Below are 20,199 nucleotides of genomic sequence, written 5' to 3'. Positions count from 1 at the left end.
GTGTGTCCATTTGAGCGAGATGGTGTTTTTCATAAACGAGTGTACCTGTTTGGGTTCCACGTGTTTATGTGTAGGCCAACTTAAGCTTTTTTTGGTAATGTTTTTTGGATGTGAGGTGACAAACGTGACTAGATTATTGTCAACTGAAGCATATGCAAGAGGCTCTTCCCAGCTACTAGACCTGGCTAATAATAAAAAATACATGCCGTATTAGTATGTCTTTATAGAACAGTGTTTACTGTAGGTGGGACAATTAAAAAAGGCAAAGATAAAATAATAGAGCCTGCTCACTGGTAATATGTTCTTTTGTTTATTGCCGATTTCACGTTGAAATCACATGGATCTTATTTCCTGAAGAAGAACTGTGATCGAAACGTCAAACCATTGATCGGCCATTTTCGGCCGTTTCCCTCAACAACAAGTAGAGCTTGTTGGTGAGGGGGAAAATGGAGAGGACTAGTATAGGGTCCTGGGGACCCACGACTTTTTGTTTTTTTTGCCTCAAAGTATGTAATAAGATTAAGGGGAGGTTCATCATTTATCATTTCCATATGTGAGTGTTTTACTTTTCGCTCATGCTTCCACAACATGGCCACAGTAATCTGACTTCATCACGGCAGTCACCACCACAGCTGTTCATCAGTTCCAGTTAATGGGCCACAGATTTTGTGCTAAGGAATTCTGTTACCGCCATGTTTTATGAACAGTCTATTGCATAAGAGTTTAAAAGGCAAGGAACCACATTTACATAAGGATGACCTTTGTATGAGAGAGGGGGCTATGGCATGAAGCTGGCCAGCAGTTGTTACCAGAGCTTGGGTAATGAGGGTATATGAAGCCGAGCTGAGGGTGTATACTATACAGCAGATGACCCATTTCGGCTTGATCTTTTTTTCCTAAGTGTGAACTTATTCACTCTAATTGAGACAATAAGACAGTTGAGAGTGAAACAAATAAAAGATGCAAATAATTAACAGGTTCTGGAGCACACAGATGCAATTAAGGGGGCACTAGACAATATTCAGCCACTAGATGTCACACTCACTAAGCACCACTGTTACATAAGGTAAAAGTTTCTCTGCCACCTCTTTTGCATGGCAGTTATGCCACATTGTAATGTGGTGGCTTCCTTATAACAATATACAGTATATATATATAGGGTAAAAAGTACCTTACCCATTGAAAATGGTAGAATGGATAGATATTGGCTACCCCCAGGCCCAGCTTACGGGTTACGGTAAACAAACAAGTAATTATGGACTTTTGATGTCCCAACAAAATTATATCAATTATTATTTCTCAATCATACCTTTTTTTTGTGGGAGGAAAGCAATACCCTTTTTCCATACATTTTTCTTTGTGGAAACACCCAGAGAAGCATGCTTCTCTGGGTGTTATTTTCTTTTTTATATTTGTTTTCATAAACATTGTATAAAGTACTTACGTAGGTGTAAATTAAAGAAAATGTGTGTTGTTGCTACTGTGTCGGCATCAGTCATGAGTGAAATGATAGAGATAGCTGCATAGGAACAACCAAGGATAGTTTGTAGGGGAGTTTGACACTGACCGGTATAAGTTGCTGACTAGTCATCGGCTAGTCCCATGTTTAAAAATATGAAGCTTAAAGTGTGTTTAGTGTGTGTTAAATCTCTTGAAATGTTTTTGTTAATTGACCCCATTGGCTGCTATTCATTTATGTCTGCAGTTATATCTCCAAACAGGGGACTTTCTGCATAAGCTAAGGTCCATATGTCAATATCACTACAATTGAGCAACTCATACCACCTAGTGAACAAGAAAAAAATATAAAACTATGCCTGAATCAGTTTGCAAGCCAAAATCCACTTGAGACTGAGATTTTATTTGAGACAAAACATTGTGTGCATAGGTACACTATAGCAATTTCCATGGAGGCTGTGTTATAAGTGGACAATGGAAAGTTACAATGGAAACACGCCTTTTTTGTGTTTTGGCATTTTGTGCACTGTGTACTTTTAAAAGTGTCAATAAAAATATTCAATTCAATAGTCAACTAAATCAATCTGATGAAACAGTAGGACTCTTCCTGCTGTTTCAATGGAGACCCACATATCTTCCACTTTGATCCCCATTGGAAGGTGGTACCCTGCGTCTTGGGAGTTGAAGGAACTGTAGAAGATTGACAGATGGTTAACATTTTGAAGAAAAATAAACCCTGAATGTTTGTGTTTTGTTTATATTTTATATTTATAGTTTATATTTTAAATTATTAAGAAAAATCTCTGAAACCCCCCCTAACTGCACATGCCCAGTCCCTTTTTTTTCTCCAAACATAATATCAATAGATTATTAGCTCATCTTTCTATTCCAGGAACGAAGACAGGTTGGAGAGAAGTGAGCGACAGACCTGCACCAAGCTGGACAGTATTGAAGCTACAGACGAGCTGTAAGTCGATCCGTAACTCTTGTCTTATTATCTGTTCATGCATGACATTCTTGTACACTACAGTAGAAGTGTGCATGTGTCCTGTTGTACTAATGTGTGTGTGTGTGTGTGTGTGTGTGTGTGTGTGTGTGTGTGTGCGTGCGTTGCATTCCTATAACTCTAGACACCCCAATCTAGATGAAGTACTGTCATGGGCCAGGAGCTTTGAGATGATGATGCGTTCGCTGGAGGGCCGGGAGATTTTCCGCGAGTTCCTGCGCTCAGAGTACAGCGAGGAGAACCTCCTGTTCTGGATGGCGTGCGAGGAGCTGAAGAAAGAGACCGACCCGACGGCCGTGGACGAGAAGGCCAGGATCATATATGAAGACTACGTGTCCATATTGTCACCCAAAGAGGTAAAGACGATACCAGTGTTCACCTTTTTTTTTTCCGAATCAAAACTTCAAGGAACAAAATAGCCACCACTTATAGTCGTCATCATTTACACGAGTTCTAACAAGTTGCTAGTTACTTCTCAAAAGTTTCAAATAAATGATCAAACATACCTAAACACTAAACACTTTTGGATACTTGGGTAATATACATACGTAAATTCATTGCCACTAGTTAACCCTTTCAATCCGGGCACGCATCTCTGTCATTTTAGATTTCTTTGGCTATTTGACTATTTTTGAATAGCCAAAGAAATCTAAAATGACAGAGATGCATTGAATTGAATGGGTTAATGAAAATTGTAAAAAACTTGTACCATTTAAAAAAAAAAAAAAAACTCTTACTGATTCTAGGTGAGTCTAGACTCGCGGGTGAGGGAAGGCATCAACCAGAGCCTGGCGGAGCCTAGCAACGTGATGTACGAGGAGGCCCAGCTTCAGATCTACACACTGATGCACCGCGACTCATTCCCTCGCTTCCTCAACTCCTCCGTTTACAGAGACCTCCTGGACAACCGGAGGCGCACCTGCCTTGAAACCTAGGCCCCCCCCCACCCACCCCCCACCACCATCTTAAACGCCAACGAGACTACTACTTCTACTTCAAATACTACTATGGTGCCAGCAGTCGGGTTTGGAAAATCTCTCCCTTTTTTTGATTGAAAAGACTGGATGACATACAGGATAGTTTTTTGTTTTTTTTATTTATATTTTTTAAGCAATTTCACTCCAGTTCTCTGCTGGAGCCAGGTGGGCCTTTTTGCTGGTTGGTTATTTGTCACTAAAGCTGCTCATGCTGACCAGCGATTGGTGGACTGGTGATTCTCGCTGGTTGTTATTTGGTAGATTGGCCAACCCGCATGTCAACAAGTAGTTGAATGGCTAACCTCATGGCCAGCTTTTGGTTGACTGTGGACAAGGACTCCTCAGGCCATGGGGACGGACAAGGAGAGAGGAAGACAAAAAAAAAGGACATTTCCACTATTCTTGTACTGTACTGTACTGTTTAGAATTCTTCTTCTCTCCCCTCTCTTTCTCTATTCTCCTCTTTTTTGTCACATTCTGTCCCTTGCCTCAGATGTTTTTATAGTCCAAATATGAAGCCCAATTTGGGCTTTGGTGTTGGGGCTGCTCTGCCCACTTAACCAGTAGAAGCACTGGCTCTGCATGAAAAACAAGGTTCTGGAACTCTCTCTCTCTCTCTCTCACACTCTCTCTCTCTCTCTCTCTCTAGAGTAGCTTGACATTGTTGGCCGCGGACTGCAACGGTTCTTGAATATTGAGACATATTTATCTCCTGAAAACACAGGTGGACCTGTCTCTCTGTCTGGCTGTCCATGTTCAGTGAAGGGGGGGTAAAAAGTAGAATTTTGCCAAGTTTTAGCTTAATGCAGTGTTTTTTTTGTTTTTTTTAATGAGGTTTGATGGCTTCTACAGCAGCAGCAGCATCACCTACCCATCCGTCCATCCGTGTGTTCATTCATTCGTCCAAGCACTTTCCTTCTTTACAATTCTGTAAATGGGAGAAGTAAGGGCTAGAATTGTGGTTGGGCAGCTACATGTATTATTACTCTTACGAACTTTTCAACAACAAGAAATCACATTGCCTTTACATGTGAGACAAGGCAGCACAAGCGCTGCTGGAGTTTTCTGGAAAGCAACCACAGTTTGTCAGACGTTCCCTACCTCCCTTGTGACCCCTTCCCAATGTTCCTCCCCGTTCTTTCTGTCCCACCTCTCCTCCAAGTTAAGATCATCACAGCCTGACAAGCACACAGGTGCCCCATGTTGGGAAAAGCACTGCTGGAAATATAGAAAATATAGTGAAACAAACAATGATTCTAAAATGTTATGTACCATGTTTGGATAGTTTGAGCAGAAAGAGAGAAGGCTTTATGTTTTCATGTTCTATTGCATATTATATAAAAGATAGCCCTAGAACATATTGACCATTCACATGGCGGTGATTTAGTTTTTACATCATACTCTGGGGGAAATTGTTTCCAATCCCTGAGTATGATGTAATAGCAAAATGGCCTATAGCTGTGAATATGGTCTATAGCAATTGCAATTGCCAGCAGCTGCAACATCATGGATATGTTTGGAAGGATTCATTGTTGAACAGGACTGGCCTTGGGCATGTGAGGTTTTAACTAGCTGCTAAAGTTAGATGTTGAATATTGCTGCAGTAATCAAACAGCTGGTACAGTCAACTGTAAATAACATCAGATATGCTGGTAGCGGACATTGAATATGGCACTGCAGATGTGTTGTTGGAGGTGATTGCTGAACATGATGTCATAGGTGCTGTGAAGAAGACATTAGATGTGACTTAGAGGTTCTTTAGTCTAGTTCATTCAGGTGCATGTCTATGAAGCCAGCAGATAAGGCTGGACGGATGTGTGGTCGTCCTTTACTTACAGTAGCCCAGTTGCATTCTTTTTACCAAGGCCTAGTGAAGAGAGTTGGCATGATAATGCTAACACACTAGACATTGTACAAGACTTGCTAAAAACTTTAGCTAAGCCATGATAGAACTAGGCTGACTAGCTTTCAGCATGCAGTAGGCTAGTGGTTGGCATGCTTGTGCTAGCCGTGCTAATCCTCCATTCCCGCAGCCAGCCCTCAGAGACCGTAACAAAGTTAATGTTTTTTTTTCTTCTAATCTGACAATGCCAGCATGCATTGATAATGGCTATGTGTTTGTATGGTACAGTTACATACACAAAAATATAATATTTAAGAGGGTCTTGCCAAATATTCCATTAACATTTGTAGTACCTATTAGAGGACAAATTGATTTTTTTTAAGATGTGAACATTTGAAGATAAACTTTGTTCCTGGCCTGTGGATGTGCAGTAGACAGTGCATGAGTGCAGTATATTATATTTTTGTGAAAGAGTTTGACGTCATAGATTCATCATGTTATTTGATGAATAGCTAACCTCTTTGTCTGGTGGTCTTAACAAAGTGTCAATGAAACAGTGCCACTCCTCAATGTGAGCATAGTGTCAATGTTGCCACCTCCTTTAACTACCTGAAGTTTACGTGCCAAGCCTGTTGAAGACTAAATTAAAAGTATATCGGGCACAGAAAGCCCAGTGGACAGTTAAGTGCAATTGGATCAATTTCAGTTATATTAGATTGGGGTATTTGCTTTTGTCTCACAATGCTGGTTGTGTTCTGGACTTTAAGAAAGATTTCTAACCACAGAACCATTAAAGATATCCAAATAATTATGTCTATTTGAGGCGTTATTTAATTTTGCCAAACCATTTCTCTTTAAACTAGCATTAGAGATTTAAATAGAAGATACCATGATATTTAAAGAGAAAAGTTGCCCTCCCCCACCCCCCAAATCATTTGCTCTAGCATTGATAATGTGCACTAACAAGAGGCTTTTGATTTAATTAACATGCAAGCCTTTTAACCTGGTTACAATAATATAGACTTCATGAGTTTGTAAAGACCAAGTTTCATGTTTGGAATGTTCCTTATCTTTTAAAAATCTATTTAACTGGCCATATAACCTTTGGCAATACAATACTTACATGCGACATACATTGTAAGCCAGAAGGGCTTGATTGGTAATGCTTAGCTGCATTAATGAAGAACTGTGCATGCATGCAGCCAGTCAGTTAGAATCAGAAATATAGAGTACAGCGTAATTAAAGAAGAATAATGATATTAAAGGGTCAACTTTCCAATGTACTTGGTGGAACTGTTTTTGTTGCTAGGCAACATAAGCATATTGGACTTTGTATTTGGAATTTCTTTTTACTGTGAGACGACGCTGTAGTTCTTTGACTTCATAGAATAACGTCTGCGGCTCATGTAGCTCTAGCGCAGACAAATCCCTCTTCTGCGCAGTCTGGCTATATTTGCTTTTTTTGCTGGGTCTACACAGTAACTATAACACGAGAATGTTTCACCAACAACCAGACAATTAAATCATGGTGCAATTAAACCAAGTTTACATTTATAAATTGGTGAGGTGTGTATAGCTTATAAAATATTCATAAGAATGGGGAGCAGACAGTCCCCGGTGTGAGCGGAGGAACCAGTGGTGTTTTAAGTCCAGTCAGTGGTGACGGGTAGTCCTCCTGAAAGCCTGGAAGTGTTTTAAGCAGGGGACAGAGACAGTAGAGATCCAGCTCTCTGCTGATGTCCCTCGTCTTCTCACTTGTGATTTTTACACAATGGGTGAAAAAACGAACATTTGAAACATGGATTCTACAAGCAATGATGATTATGTGTGTGTGGACGGACATAGCAGCATCGCAGAGTTTAGAGGTATGGACTTTTTTGTTTCCTCAAATTTCCATGGTTCAGAGTGAATGGGTGTTTTGAAACACTGCTGACACGACTGTCATGATTTATACTTCGTTGGGCGCCGTTGTTGCACACAGAAAATGTTAAGTAGGGCGCGACACGATGTGCAACCAAGTATAACTCAGGCTTAAGAGGTTGACAGCTGACTATGTACTGATGGAAAGAAGGAGGTCTGCGAAGCTTTAGCCTTCTTAAAAAAAAAAAAAAAATGTCTCTGTAGGCTTTTCACTACCTCTCATGTTGTTTAGGTGACATCCCCCATGACTCCACCGGCTGATTGTGTTTATTTGTGTTGCTTCCCTGTTCTGTTTTTGTCTATTAGCAGGTAGGAGGCGGGGATCATCAGTGCTAATGGGATTCACCTGGGCCCAGTGCATCCCCTAGCACATATAAGCTTGTCCATGCAGTCATCCTCGTATCTCTCTCTCATCCAGCACTGCACGTCGTTTGGTTAGTTTGCCGTTGGTTTAGTTCTTCATCCTACAACACCCCATACATGTCATTACAGCCAGCCAGCCAGCCACTCACTCACCCACCCACTGAAAAACTGGCAGGTACACTCTACAATACACTCCTGTTATTTCTTGGATTATTAATTAAATGCTTGAGTTGGATCTATTCAGTTGCTGTGTCTCCCTTATTGTTATTGCTTCTGAGCCTGGTTGTAACAAATGGGGGCTCTTCTATTTTTCCAAGTTGTTTGGCTGACAAATGGAAGTATGTCTGTGTTTGGCTTTGTAAGCATTTTTCTTTTTATCTCCTTATTTATAACTACTCAATTTTTTTTTTATTTATCCCCAGTTTAGTTGTTGCAAATTCCATCATTTAGTCCTGTCACTGCCAGGCCCTACTGTTTGGTGTTGGGTGGGGTAGAAAATCTGCCAGCCAGATTTGTCGAGAAGGCGTAACGCATGCAGAGGAGCATACGTAATAGGCTCAATAGTAGAGCAATGACGACAGCAGGGTTTTCATTCAAAGTTCTCTATATTTCCAGACAGTGGATCAAGATTACAACTAGAGCCCGTCTGATGGCAGAGTTTTGGGTCTGATGCCGATCCTGATTTTTGAGAGGTCTAGCCCACCAGTTACCAATGTTCTGACCAATATATTAGTCAGAACGTTTGACTTGTAAGCGAAACAAATAAATACAAATAAACATAACTTTGATCTACAAGCTCGCAACTCATCACATTGTGCTTGTAGATTATCTACAATTGTTTTAAAAACAAATGTATTTTTTAAATGTTCGCCTATGTCCATGCATAATTACAGATACCAATGTGGTCAAAAAAGTTAAATAATAGCCGATATATCCGCCAGACCGTGCCATGTGTATCGGTATAATTCCAAAAATGTATGTCACCACACGAAAACAAGAGGTACACAGATAAATACCTTTAAAGGTTCTCATGAGTCTGGGGATGGCTGATTTATGGTATAAAAGTAATGATAAAATAATATGGTCCCCAATCCATTGGGGTATTTTTGTCACAGTACATTTGCACATACTGTACTGCATTTAACCCATCCTAACTATTAGGACCAGTGGGCAAGTGGCATTAATACACCACCCAGGGAGCAATTAGGGGTTAAGTGTCTTGTGTCTTGCTCAGGGACACTTTGACACATAGACCAGAGCCAGGGGAGCGAACCGGAGACCTCCTGTTTCCCAGGCGGCCTCACTACTCATTCAGCCATGGCCACCACGGATATGGTGACACATGCACAACTGATACGGTTGTGTCCCGTTCACGTCCATTCTATGCAAGCGAAGGGGTGAAGCTCCCGACTACAAAGCAAAATCGTGTCATGTGGCAGATTGTGGAATGGAGGCGGGCATCTGAAGGGAATCCGAGGAAATATCCAGGAAATGTCATGTTAAGCTGCTTTGTGAATTTAATTTGACTAAATTACTTAATTCTTAACTTGAATAATTGAATTTAAATGTTGGTTAACCCAAAACCCATGAACATATTTTCACCATTACCTTCTGGCAGTAATTGATTGGGAATACAGTAATATATAGTAACACAGCCATAGTATATGGCAACAATTTTTTGTTTTGAAATGCTCCCATAGAGCCCATTCACTTTGAAAGTATAGCTAAAACATACACAGATAGAGATCCTAAATACTGAAGTTTAATTTATGTTTTTGTTGCAAGATCTACCTGGCAAATCTATCCCTACTCTCCTGTCTACAGTTGAGGAGGGGCACAGAGTGGAATAGACCATATTCACACGGCGGCCATGTTTCTATGAAGTCAATGAAAGTAGCCACCCCGGGTGGCGGCACTTTCAATGTTAAATTCCAATATGGCCGCCGTGTGAATATGGTCTAATGACCATCCTCTGTGTCCTCCAAGAAGCGCTCCAGGCACTCCTGGGGTCAAACCCATGCTTGTCAATGACAGCAGTGCTGTTTCAAATCGTTGCTGTTGGGCAGAAACCTTGTATCTAAAAAATGTTTAAACTTTTTGTAAATGAATTACCTACTTCGTAGGGCAGTGTTGCACGACAGTAACAAAAATAGCAGATCTAAAAGCTCACAATGTGTCACATCGCAACGTGTTGTGAGCTTGTAGATCTGCAGGTTTTTCTGTTTTTGAAACATGAATGAACACATTAACCCAAGTCACAAGCAGGTTCGTAGACCCACCCACCCAACATGTATACAATTAGCTCATAGAATACAACCAACCTCTCATAAGAAAAAGTACAATGACTGGAAATACTTATCAGCTCAACTTGCAGAATGTCACCAGCACCACAAACAGCAAATGGCTGGAGTCCTTCAGTATATCAGCTTATCTATACTAACTTAAAACAAGGTAGTGATTAGTTAAAGTCTTCTGCATCACATGTAGCTAATCATGATTTAGCTTGTTTAGTGTGTTCTCCATGTGGGTCAGCACTGGAGTGTAGTCTCTCATCAAAGTATTGACAGCTTTCTCAATGTGGGAAAGCCATCTGGTCCATCCAATATTGTCTGGCTTCCAGATTTTGATGTTCAGGATCTCCGCCAATTCACAAAGCTCCTTCTAGGCCTTCAGTGAATAGCGGTTCGGCTTGTACAGGCCCCTAGTAAGTCAGTCACCTGTACAGGAATGAAGGAATGGATTAACTTATTTCTATCCATTATATATATCATGGATTTTACTTACTTTGTTCATGTTGGCATGCTGGCTGGTGGTATCCATGGCTGCCAGTTCCAATTCATGACCATGGCAATTGGAACAGGGCGTTAATCAGACGCTGAATCTCTTGGCGCAGAAGTGTTGAAACTCCCCTATGTCGCCCCAATGATCACAGTGGAATTGTCGAGATAGAAAAAAATGAATTACCTGACCTGACAAGTTAACAGGTTTTACTTACCTGCACTTTTTTCTTCATTATTATTAATTTTTTTGTTGTCCCGGGCAACCATTAATATCAAACCTTGCTCTGAAAGCATTTTTTTTTTTTTGCCTGACTTGCCATCTTCTATTTCTTCTAAGGGTTCCGAATATGTTGTGGCGGGTGCTTTGCCTCTTTCCCCATGATCTTAGTTTATTTGGTTTTTGCTTACCATTGCTCTACCTGTTGCCATCCGTGCCTTTGCTGTTGCTCTCTTTTTTTCTCTTTTCTCTTAAAATGCTTCTTCAGTCAACAAAGTTGCGGAGGGGGAAAGAGATGGGGCAAAACGGAGTACAGGAAGGGAGTCGGACCTGGAACAGGTTGTTTTTCTAACAATTATTTTCATCATATTTGTTTGGTTAATTGTTGTTTGCTTGGGTTGCACATTTTAGATATCTATTGGTATCCCATTTTTATGATGTTTTTCTGTGGGCGTGGAGTCAGTGAGGCAAAACATTACCTGAACACAGTAGCTACTCAATTCATCCATGCTAACGCTGCCTATCAATTTTGTTTGCTTTTATATTTTGCCAACCTGCAATCAATAACAAAATGAGGGACAAAGTCTTCTTGAACACACACCTGACGCAGATCATGCGCTATTGGGCTGAGTTATGAGAAATCTCCTATTTTTCTCCTAGTTCCCCAATCGATTTTTGATGAATGGGCATGACAAACCTTGAGACAATTATCCATACCTACAACAGACAATACTTTATTTAACCTGATTTGAAGTGTGTGGTAGAAATACAAGCATTTCTGATGATTGCCTCAGTCCAATCCTTTCATATTTTATCGTATTTAACCATAGTTGTTGTCTTCGATCTTCTTTGACTGGCAGTGGCGGCTGATATGTGGTTAGAATGTGATCAATTCGCTTTGCAGGTTGCTGATCCGGTCTAGGTTGAGAACAGATACGAAAACGGTGCATGTATGTGTATGCAAAGACCGGATAAGACTGGTTTGTTTGGAACAATCCAGGCTTTCCACGCGTACTGTTGAAAGCCTGGAGACGCAAGTTTATATGCGATAATTTTTCAAGTTGAAGCCATTTATTTACTCCTTTGATTATTGAACCCAGCAACACAGGTAGATGACATGTTCAGTAGGTGATTCGTAAGCCTACAACCAAAGAACGTTACTACTATTCTGAGGTGATTCATGTTTGCCTCCAATCCAATATCTCTTTGTTTTGCCTCCAACTAACGCCATGATGTAATCATGTAGGCACAAAGATCTGTCTATTAGCAGGTTGGAGGCAGGTATGGTCAGTGCTTATGGGATTCACCTGGGCCCAGTGTATCCCATAGCACATAATCTGGTCCACTCAGTCATACGTGTATCTCTCTCTCATCCAGCAGACCAGCACTGCATGTCTCTTTGCTGTTTGTTTGGCTCTGAATCCTACAACACCCCTACATTATACACGTCATTACATCCACTCACACCACTGATACTGGCTAGCACATGCCACATTATCCTGTTTGTTAGCATATTCCTTGGATTATTTGTTAAATTCTTTGAGTTGGGTCTATTCAGTTGCTGTGTCTCCCTTATTGTTACTGCCTCTGAGCCTGGTTGTAACAGTTAATTTATTTCACATCTAGTTGTCAATGTACAAATTGTTTTTAGATCTACTTGAAGCCTAACACTGTAAACAAAAAAAAACATGTGCACAGAAAAATGAATATGTATTTGATGAGAGAGGTTGAAGAGAGATTAGCCTAGTCAACATTCTTTTCTTTTTCTTTTTTTCTTTTTGTTTAACTTTTTTGAGTTGAACTAGATTTTTAGATCTATAAAGAATTCAGGAAATCCACTGTCTAAGGGCTAATCCCATTTTTGCCTATGCAAATCTGTTACTGTGGGCGAGTTGGGAACGGGCGAGCTACCGTACCTTTCACATGTACTAGATGGACCATGGTTTACATTGCCCTTTGCTGATATTCTTCAGTCTTATTCAGCAAAAATGTATGCTTATTTTTGTTTCTATATTAAATATATAAATATATATAACAAGTAACATACAGAGAAAATAGTATATGCCTTTGTGATGATAAAAAAAAAGAAACCTTGCTGAAAAGAATAAATGTGTTGTCTGACATGTGGCTGTGTGCTGGAGTCTTGGTAAGGTGATGACTGGAATTCAAAGAGACAGAAAAGCTTAATCATGTCAGGCCACACTTTCTTTACTCGGGCTACATAACTAGTAGCTGTCCATGTAGTGTTTCCTAACTTAAGGGAACATTTTATTTCTTTAAGGAGCCACTGTATGACATGAATTGCTGTAAACAATATTGTTGTCCACTCCCTCCATGTGGAAGATAAACTATTTGCACCATCCACTATGACTTTTCCTTTCTTGTCATTTTTTCACGGGGAGCTTTTGGTCACTGTTAACCAGGTTGAAGGGCTATGTCAGGGCAAACATGTTAAAGACATTTTAGCAGGAGAAGAGATGCTAATAGTATCTACTTCTGGCTAGTGATGGGTACTGGTATAGGACAGATTTGATGGCTAGTGGGAGTCACACTGTAACAATACGGTAATTTGTAAGTAATATAACTATGTTTTTCACAGCCAAAATGTGACCAAAAAACACATCTGGATCTAATATCAATAATGTCCTTTTTTTTTAAACATTCCTTCACAACACTGCAAGCTCCCTAAGCCATGGACTGAATGAATGAAACATACTGTTTTATCTTGTTGAATCCTTTTAAACTGTTTTACAATTTATATTGCATAGCCATGTCCACATCCATGGCACAGCCATGGGTCTACAATGATATCAGAACAGCATCATGTCATCAGCGTACAACCTTTTTGTTTGATTCGTTATTATTATTTTTATCTAATTGTTCTTCTTGGGGCTAAATCCAGTCAATCTATCACTGTGTTAATGCAATTGCATCGCTACAGAACACACAGACAGAATTCGGTTTTCTTTCTTTGAAATGGGATAGCCAACTTATGTCAAAAGGCTGTTCACTCAACTTTTTAAACCGCTAAAAGTGTTTTAGTTTTATTAACTCAGTATTTACTTTAAAAAAAATTATTTTCCTGAATATAAATGGGATTGAGCCTAACAGTGGTGACTGATACTGAACACACTTTTCCCACCAATGCCTACAGGTCATCATGGATCAGCTGGTGCCTCTTAATCCTACGTTATGCTTTGGTGAAAAGGTGTTGTGCGGCGTGTCATGTCACATCAGCACTTTTCCCCCCACTTTTTTAACCCCTTTTTCTCCCCAATTTAGTTTTTATGCCAATTGATTCCTCCCCACACACATTTCTGCGTTGTCACTGCTGTTGTATCCTATTGACTCACCTACCAGTGAGGAGCCCCAACCGGGAGGATGTAGAGCCCTCGTCCTGCTGACAGTTGCTGCCCCAGCCCGTAGGAGTACGCGTAGTGACTATTTTCACCCTCGCCGCCCGGCTTCCCTCCCCCGAACACGGGCCAATTGTGTTCGTGTAGACGCTCGACAAAGCCAGGTGCACCGTGACGGTGGAACCCACAACCTCCGCGGTGGTGGGCAGGCGCTTTACCAATGCGCCACCAGTGCCCATCAGCACATTTTTCTGTTGCAAATAGTGTGCGGTGAGCCAAAAGTCACACCGCACTTTTTCGCCAAAGCATGAATTAGCCTTTACACGTCAAACTAGACCTCAAGCCATTCTCTCTCTTGCTCTCTCATCTTTTCTCTCTCATACTGTATTACACAGATAATGCACTTGATAGCACATGGGAACAGAAAAAGACAACACCGATTCTGGTACCTTTATAGAGGTGTTTCTGGAATTTTAGGAGAGTGGTTGGGTATTTGTACATATATTGGTTGAAGTATTCAACAGTTTTAGGTAATCACTCTTCTCTTTATTGATTTAGATGCCTAAGCCTCTCAGTTTTTTTGCAATACCTTTGTAGATAGATCACAGACATTAAAGGGTGATTTATACTTAGTTGCACGCCGGCCACAGCGCATCACGCTGCAAGGTGTTGTGAGCTTGTAGATCGGCTATTTCCAGTGCACGACACAGCACACAACCAAGTATAAATCAGGCATTAGAGATGATCCACAGACAAAAGTAAATTATTTTATTGTCACTTACTGTAAGTAACTGAAAGTGAAATTTATTTCTATTCAGCATGCGTTTTGCTACGTAAATGACATAGTAATTCAGTTATTTACTATAAACAATACTGTATGAGTATGTATTAAAGTACTGCAGTATGCAGACAGAAATATCTGAAACTCTTGAGAGATTCCTATTTTACTTCTAGTATATTTCACTAGTATTATGAATACTGAAGAGAAGACTTTTTCATAGTTTGTCAGAATGACTTGTATGACACTTTATATTGACGACAACAATTCCAGAGAATAATTCGCTCCAAAAGCATGAGGGAAACAATTTGAAGCCTAGTACTGCAGAGCTTTCAATCAAACTAGAGTTTTGTAGTTGAGTTAAACTTTCTCTAGGTTCAGAGATTGCTGGCGACTTCTGACGATGATTGAGACGCTGACAACAGTCATTTATTTGTATCAAGGTGCAGTTGCTGAATCAATAGTTGATGCCTAGTGGTTGACAGATATGTGATATGCAGTGCGGTGTGGGATTTATTTCTCTTCCCGTGCTGCTCTCACCACAAGATTGGCCCAATTTTCACAAAGCAAATTGTTGAGATGATCACTTACATAAGTAGTGGTACTGTAAATGATGAGCTAACATCTTGCTAATCCTCGAGTTAGTGCTGTCTGAGGAGATATGATCACAAAAACAGCACTACTACTCTGGAACACCCCTAGAACACAACTAACCCTCACTGTAGCATTCAAAAGACCATATTCAGTCAGCCATGTGGATTTGGCCAATGGACATTAGCTGTCCCATTATGTCTGTTCTGTCTTATGATCCTGGGTCATAGTCAGCTTTCACCCAACCTAGCCTTGTTTCAGAGGGATCCAACCTGTACTTGTACTGTAACATGTACTTCAAGACAGAACTGTTAACTGTCTAACTAAATTAGAATCAGCACGTTGCAGTAGGGACTTAACACATACAGTTCTATAGTCAGAGAAACATTTAATGATCTTGTTTGACTGTCTCAATTCTCTGCATGACAGTAGGATAGGTAATAGTGATGAGCGGGTCGACCCGTAACCCGCGGGACCCGCGGGTCAACCCGCGGCGCGGGTAGGTCGAGTCAGGATTTCAGAGAAAATTATGCGGGCTGAGGGTGAGCGGGTCAGCCGCTCTCCACGAAAAAAAAAAAAAAAAACCCTATTTTGACCAACATGCTTGTTTATTCAGCCCATGACAATGTTGTGCTACTGTAGACATTTAAAGGGACTTTGGGTACTTAAAAGAGCGCTATATAATATATATATATATTCCCACCGCGGGTCGCGGGGCGGGTTGAGCCATAGATTTATATATGGGTTCGCGGGGCGGGTTGAGGCGGGTCGCGTTCCGTCGCGGGTTGGGGCGGGGCGGGTCATGAAAAAACCCGACCCGCACATCACTAATAGGTAACAATAATTTCTACCAGGGACAGTAGAATTATTATTTCCTTTGGAGAAAGAAAAATACACATTTTAATTTTTTAGATCAGAAAAGCTGCAAAAATGTTTTAGATCTTTCTTTATACTTGGCCATGAATGATTGTGATATTGTCAGGAGTGCAGAGCTGTTGCACTTGCAGAGCTGGGTATATAAATAAATACAGTGTCTCTTCAAAATAAATACGGTAATGCAGATAGTTGCACTTGCAGAGCTGGGTATATAAATAAATACAGTGTCTCTTCAAAATAAATACGGTAATGCAGATAAATGTTTTACAGTTTGAATTTGCCCAGCACAAGAGTCAATGCAACTATCTTAATAAGTAAAAAATGAAGAAAAAAAAAGAAAGAAGAAAATAAATCTGCCTGTTTTGTGGCTTGAATGTGCCAAAATGTGTTTGTTTCCATGTAATGAGGCCTGAGGAAGAGTTTTGAGCTGTGTTGCAACAAAATAAAAAAAACATGTTCGGTTAAACTCAATATTTTTTTTTTTTTTTACTTTTCTTTTTTTTCTGAAACATAAGCTGTTGTGTCATTTGGTTTGCCTTTTCACTCCGCTGTTATTGATGGCATGGATTCCATCCTTACCGGATGGAAGCTGTAAATGAACAGTGAACAAGTCCATCTAACTAATGAAAAACATGTTTCACTTTTCTTTTACAAAGACATTTACAGGATGACATACCTGTAATTACACATTCAGAGGAGCTAATAGTTCTGATAGACACTGAACATTTTGAGGTGTGCGAGTGCGACAGAACATTATGCTTGAACACACCTTAAATTCAATGAATGATGTGGAGGCTATAGCATATCAGCTTCAAACGAAGTTGTAACTTAATGTAAAAACAATTAAAATCACTTAAATTGTCTTGATTTGTTTTATTTAATTTATTTTAACATTTGTATTTTTCATTCATTGGGGTTCTTTTTTTTTTAATCAAAAGACACAAAGGTGTTTTAAGTCAGTGTTTAACTTATATTTTTAACATACATTTATGTTAGAAGTGTGTTCAGCTGTGGTACATTTGTATGTAATATTCAGTCTCTACCTTTGTTTACATGACAGCATATTTCAGAAGATCTCCAATCTATGGTTACTGCCCTTGAATATCTGTAATTTAAATAGTGCTGCTAGAGAAAGAAATCTAAATGTAACATCTTACAATAAATACTTAATAGAAATGTTTTCTTCCCCAAATGTGATTGTGTCTTTTTTTCAATAGTGAGATTGGAAATACTATCACCCAGGCAATCTGTAGCAATTAAAAAAGAATTAATACAGGGAATTTTTGTGCTTTGTAATTCTTCACCAAGAACATTTTGCATTATATTGGGGAAAGGGTTCTAGATTGGTTAATTACTGTACAATGTTAATGTAGTAGCAGTAGTAGTAGTAATTATAGTAGTTATTATTTCTAAAGCTGACTTATGAAAACAAAGTCACAAAGTGCTTTACATAATTATCGTGTTTTTACTCAGATTTCTTCTTCAGTTATATTATAACTGAAGGAAAAAATCTGAGTAAAAACACGATAACAAACATGATCATATCTATGGATAGATTGCAGGGTGCATTGGTTCAGAAGACGTTAGTATTTTCAACAGAATGGTACATGTACTTGGCAGTGATTTGGTCTGTGCACAAAATAAGCTTTTTCAGTTTACTGAAGACCTGACCAAATTTTTTATCAACAATATGTCCATTCAACCTCTAAATTAAGCTTTTCCTTTGCTTAGGGTGGTATGGTGATGGTGGGTACTAGGTGTAGGTGTGGGGGGGGGGGGGTCAAATGAATGAGGTGGAAGGGAGGGTGAACAGAGGCCAAAGGGTCACCGGTTCAGTCAAGAGATCTCTTTGTCATCATCAGTGGTGTAATTTGTTTTTTAATCTGATAGTTTTTTTTACTGTGGAAGGGTCCCCACAGTAGGCTCTGTACATACCTGTAGTCCCGGGGGGCCAGAAGGTGTCATTCATACCCCTTTCCTGTTCCGGTTCATTTTCTCATAGCTTCATTTTATTGGCTTGGCAGCATAAACCGGAAACATATCTGAAATAGCAAAAAATAGCAGGTTTTCAAGCTCACAACATGTCGTGAGTGTTGTGAGCCCACCAAGGATGGTACCAGGGGGTCCCGAGCAAAATGTGTTAATATAGCTTCACAATAATTTTAACCACTTTAACCCCATTTTATACGTTGGCTATTAGAAAATAGCTGATATACAGTTCAAGCTCACTTCGTGCTGCGACCAAATGCATATCATTTGGGGGGTCCTTATGAAAAAGTTTGAGAAACCTATGCCTTACCCCTTTCAGAGTTGGTTCTGGTTATAGTGGAGAGATGTAAACAAAAACAACATCACAGAACTTGACGGGTTGTGCAAGGTTTCAGGTAATGGAAGGTCCTGGTTACCCATCGTAGTGGAAAAGAGCCATTTGTGTCCTTGGCAGCATCTCGCAGTGGTGCCCTCCCACCCCTCCCCCTGAGAATTGGGCAACTGATACTTAGCAGTTTCAATGTGCTTATTTTCCATTAACTTGCAATTTCAAGATGGTATAAAACAACTCACGATATCACATAGCGTCACAGTCACAGACTTTGCCTGTCTTGTAATTTATATTTCTATGTGTTGTGTTCATGTTCTAGTTTCTTTTTTGGGGGTCATTGTTTAATGTCACATCATGTTCGTTTATGTTTGTGATGTCTTCTCTGTTCACCTGTATTAACACATTAACTGCCAGAATTATTTCAGATTTTTTGCAGTTTATTGCCAGAGATTTTTAATTGAAAAAAAAAAAGTACTCAGGAGCCGAGATACAGACTTTTTAAGTTTTAAGTTAACAAGGAAGTGGATGGGAGTCTAGATCTTCAAAAAATCATATCTCCTTGGTCCTTTGGGTCAAAAAAATATATAAATGTAATGTGTTTTTTTTTCTAAAAACGAGTTAACTCGTTCTTGGCAATCAAGTGATGGATTCTAATCACTAGTAAAAACGAGTTAACTCGATCTAGGCAATCAATGTGTTAAAACACCCAATCATGGGTTTTGAACACTACCTGCCTTGCTGTCCTGCGTTTGGGTTCTCACCATGCCAAAATGTGACATAATACAGTAGTACCCATCTTTAAATTGCTTTTCTTCTTGTTCTGTACAATTATTTCCTTCCATACTCCCCCCCCGCCCCCACACACACACACCATTTTCAAGGCCGTCTGTGTGTACAGCATGCCTTCATAATGTCCCACGTGTTACTCCTACGAAAATGGGTATTGTCTAGAGCAGTGGTTCTCAACCAGTGGTCCTTGAGGGGGTTCCAGGTGGTCCCCAGCTAAATGATGGACAGTTGGTAACCAAATGGACCCTTATAAATCTTTAACTCTTGAGAGCGTAAAATGAAACCAAATGGACCCTTACGGGTCCATTTGGTTTCATTTTAAGCTCTCAAGAGTTAATTATTGTTAAACATCTGCGTTACTTAGTTAAAGAATTGTTATTTTGATCAACGTTTGCTTGTTATCTCTCCTAATGGTACCACATCAATACAACATGGAATTGTGGGAAAAAATCATATCCAACGATAACAAAATATTTTAAGTCTTGGGTCTGAGAGGCTAAAATCTCATGAAATGGTGGTCCGTGGCTCAAATGGCGAACAAATAATGGACCTTGATATGAAATGGGTTGAAAACCACTTCTCTAGTCTAGAGGCTATGGACTGCTCTACACACCAGTTTCCATCTTGATGTGGTTGCGGAAGGTTTTGACGACGGTGTGTGTGTAGGCCCTTGCTGGTCGTCATCCTCTAACAGCAGGCCGGGGCCCACTGGTCGGCCATGAGGATATTGCAGGTGGGCCCCCAAATAATTGGCAAAACACTACGATTATATTGATAATATATTAATATAAGAAAGCATGTTAAAACAAATCATGGGCGTTTTTCATTGTGATGCCGATGCTTACCGTAGGAGCACAACGTGCCACATAATAAACATGCTCAGAAAATGCACTCGGCCCACCCGTCTGAGCCGGCGTGTTAAGTG

At 40.0% G+C, this 20,199-nt stretch overlaps 1 protein-coding gene across 2 annotated transcripts in view; it reads left to right on the top strand.

Annotated features, from left to right (window-relative positions):
- Window positions 1–9,416, top strand: part of rgs17 (regulator of G protein signaling 17) — a 32,172-nt gene extending 22,756 nt beyond the window's left edge. For both annotated transcript variants that reach the window (XM_080450345.1, XM_080450344.1), the window contains 3 exons: window positions 2,351–2,425; window positions 2,589–2,820; window positions 3,211–9,416. In XM_080450345.1, coding sequence (XP_080306471.1) covers window positions 2,351–2,425; window positions 2,589–2,820; window positions 3,211–3,399 — 496 coding nt within the window. In that variant the 3' untranslated portion in view covers window positions 3,400–9,416. The remainder of the gene's footprint in view (window positions 1–2,350; window positions 2,426–2,588; window positions 2,821–3,210) is intronic.
- The last annotated feature ends 10,783 nt before the right edge of the window (window positions 9,417–20,199 follow it).

This window comes from Gymnoscopelus braueri, assembly GCF_963280865.1.
Source record: "Gymnoscopelus braueri genome assembly, chromosome: 14".
Classification (NCBI taxonomy): Eukaryota; Metazoa; Chordata; class Actinopteri; order Myctophiformes; family Myctophidae; genus Gymnoscopelus; species Gymnoscopelus braueri.
This window is presented reverse-complemented; position numbering and strand designations above follow the sequence as displayed.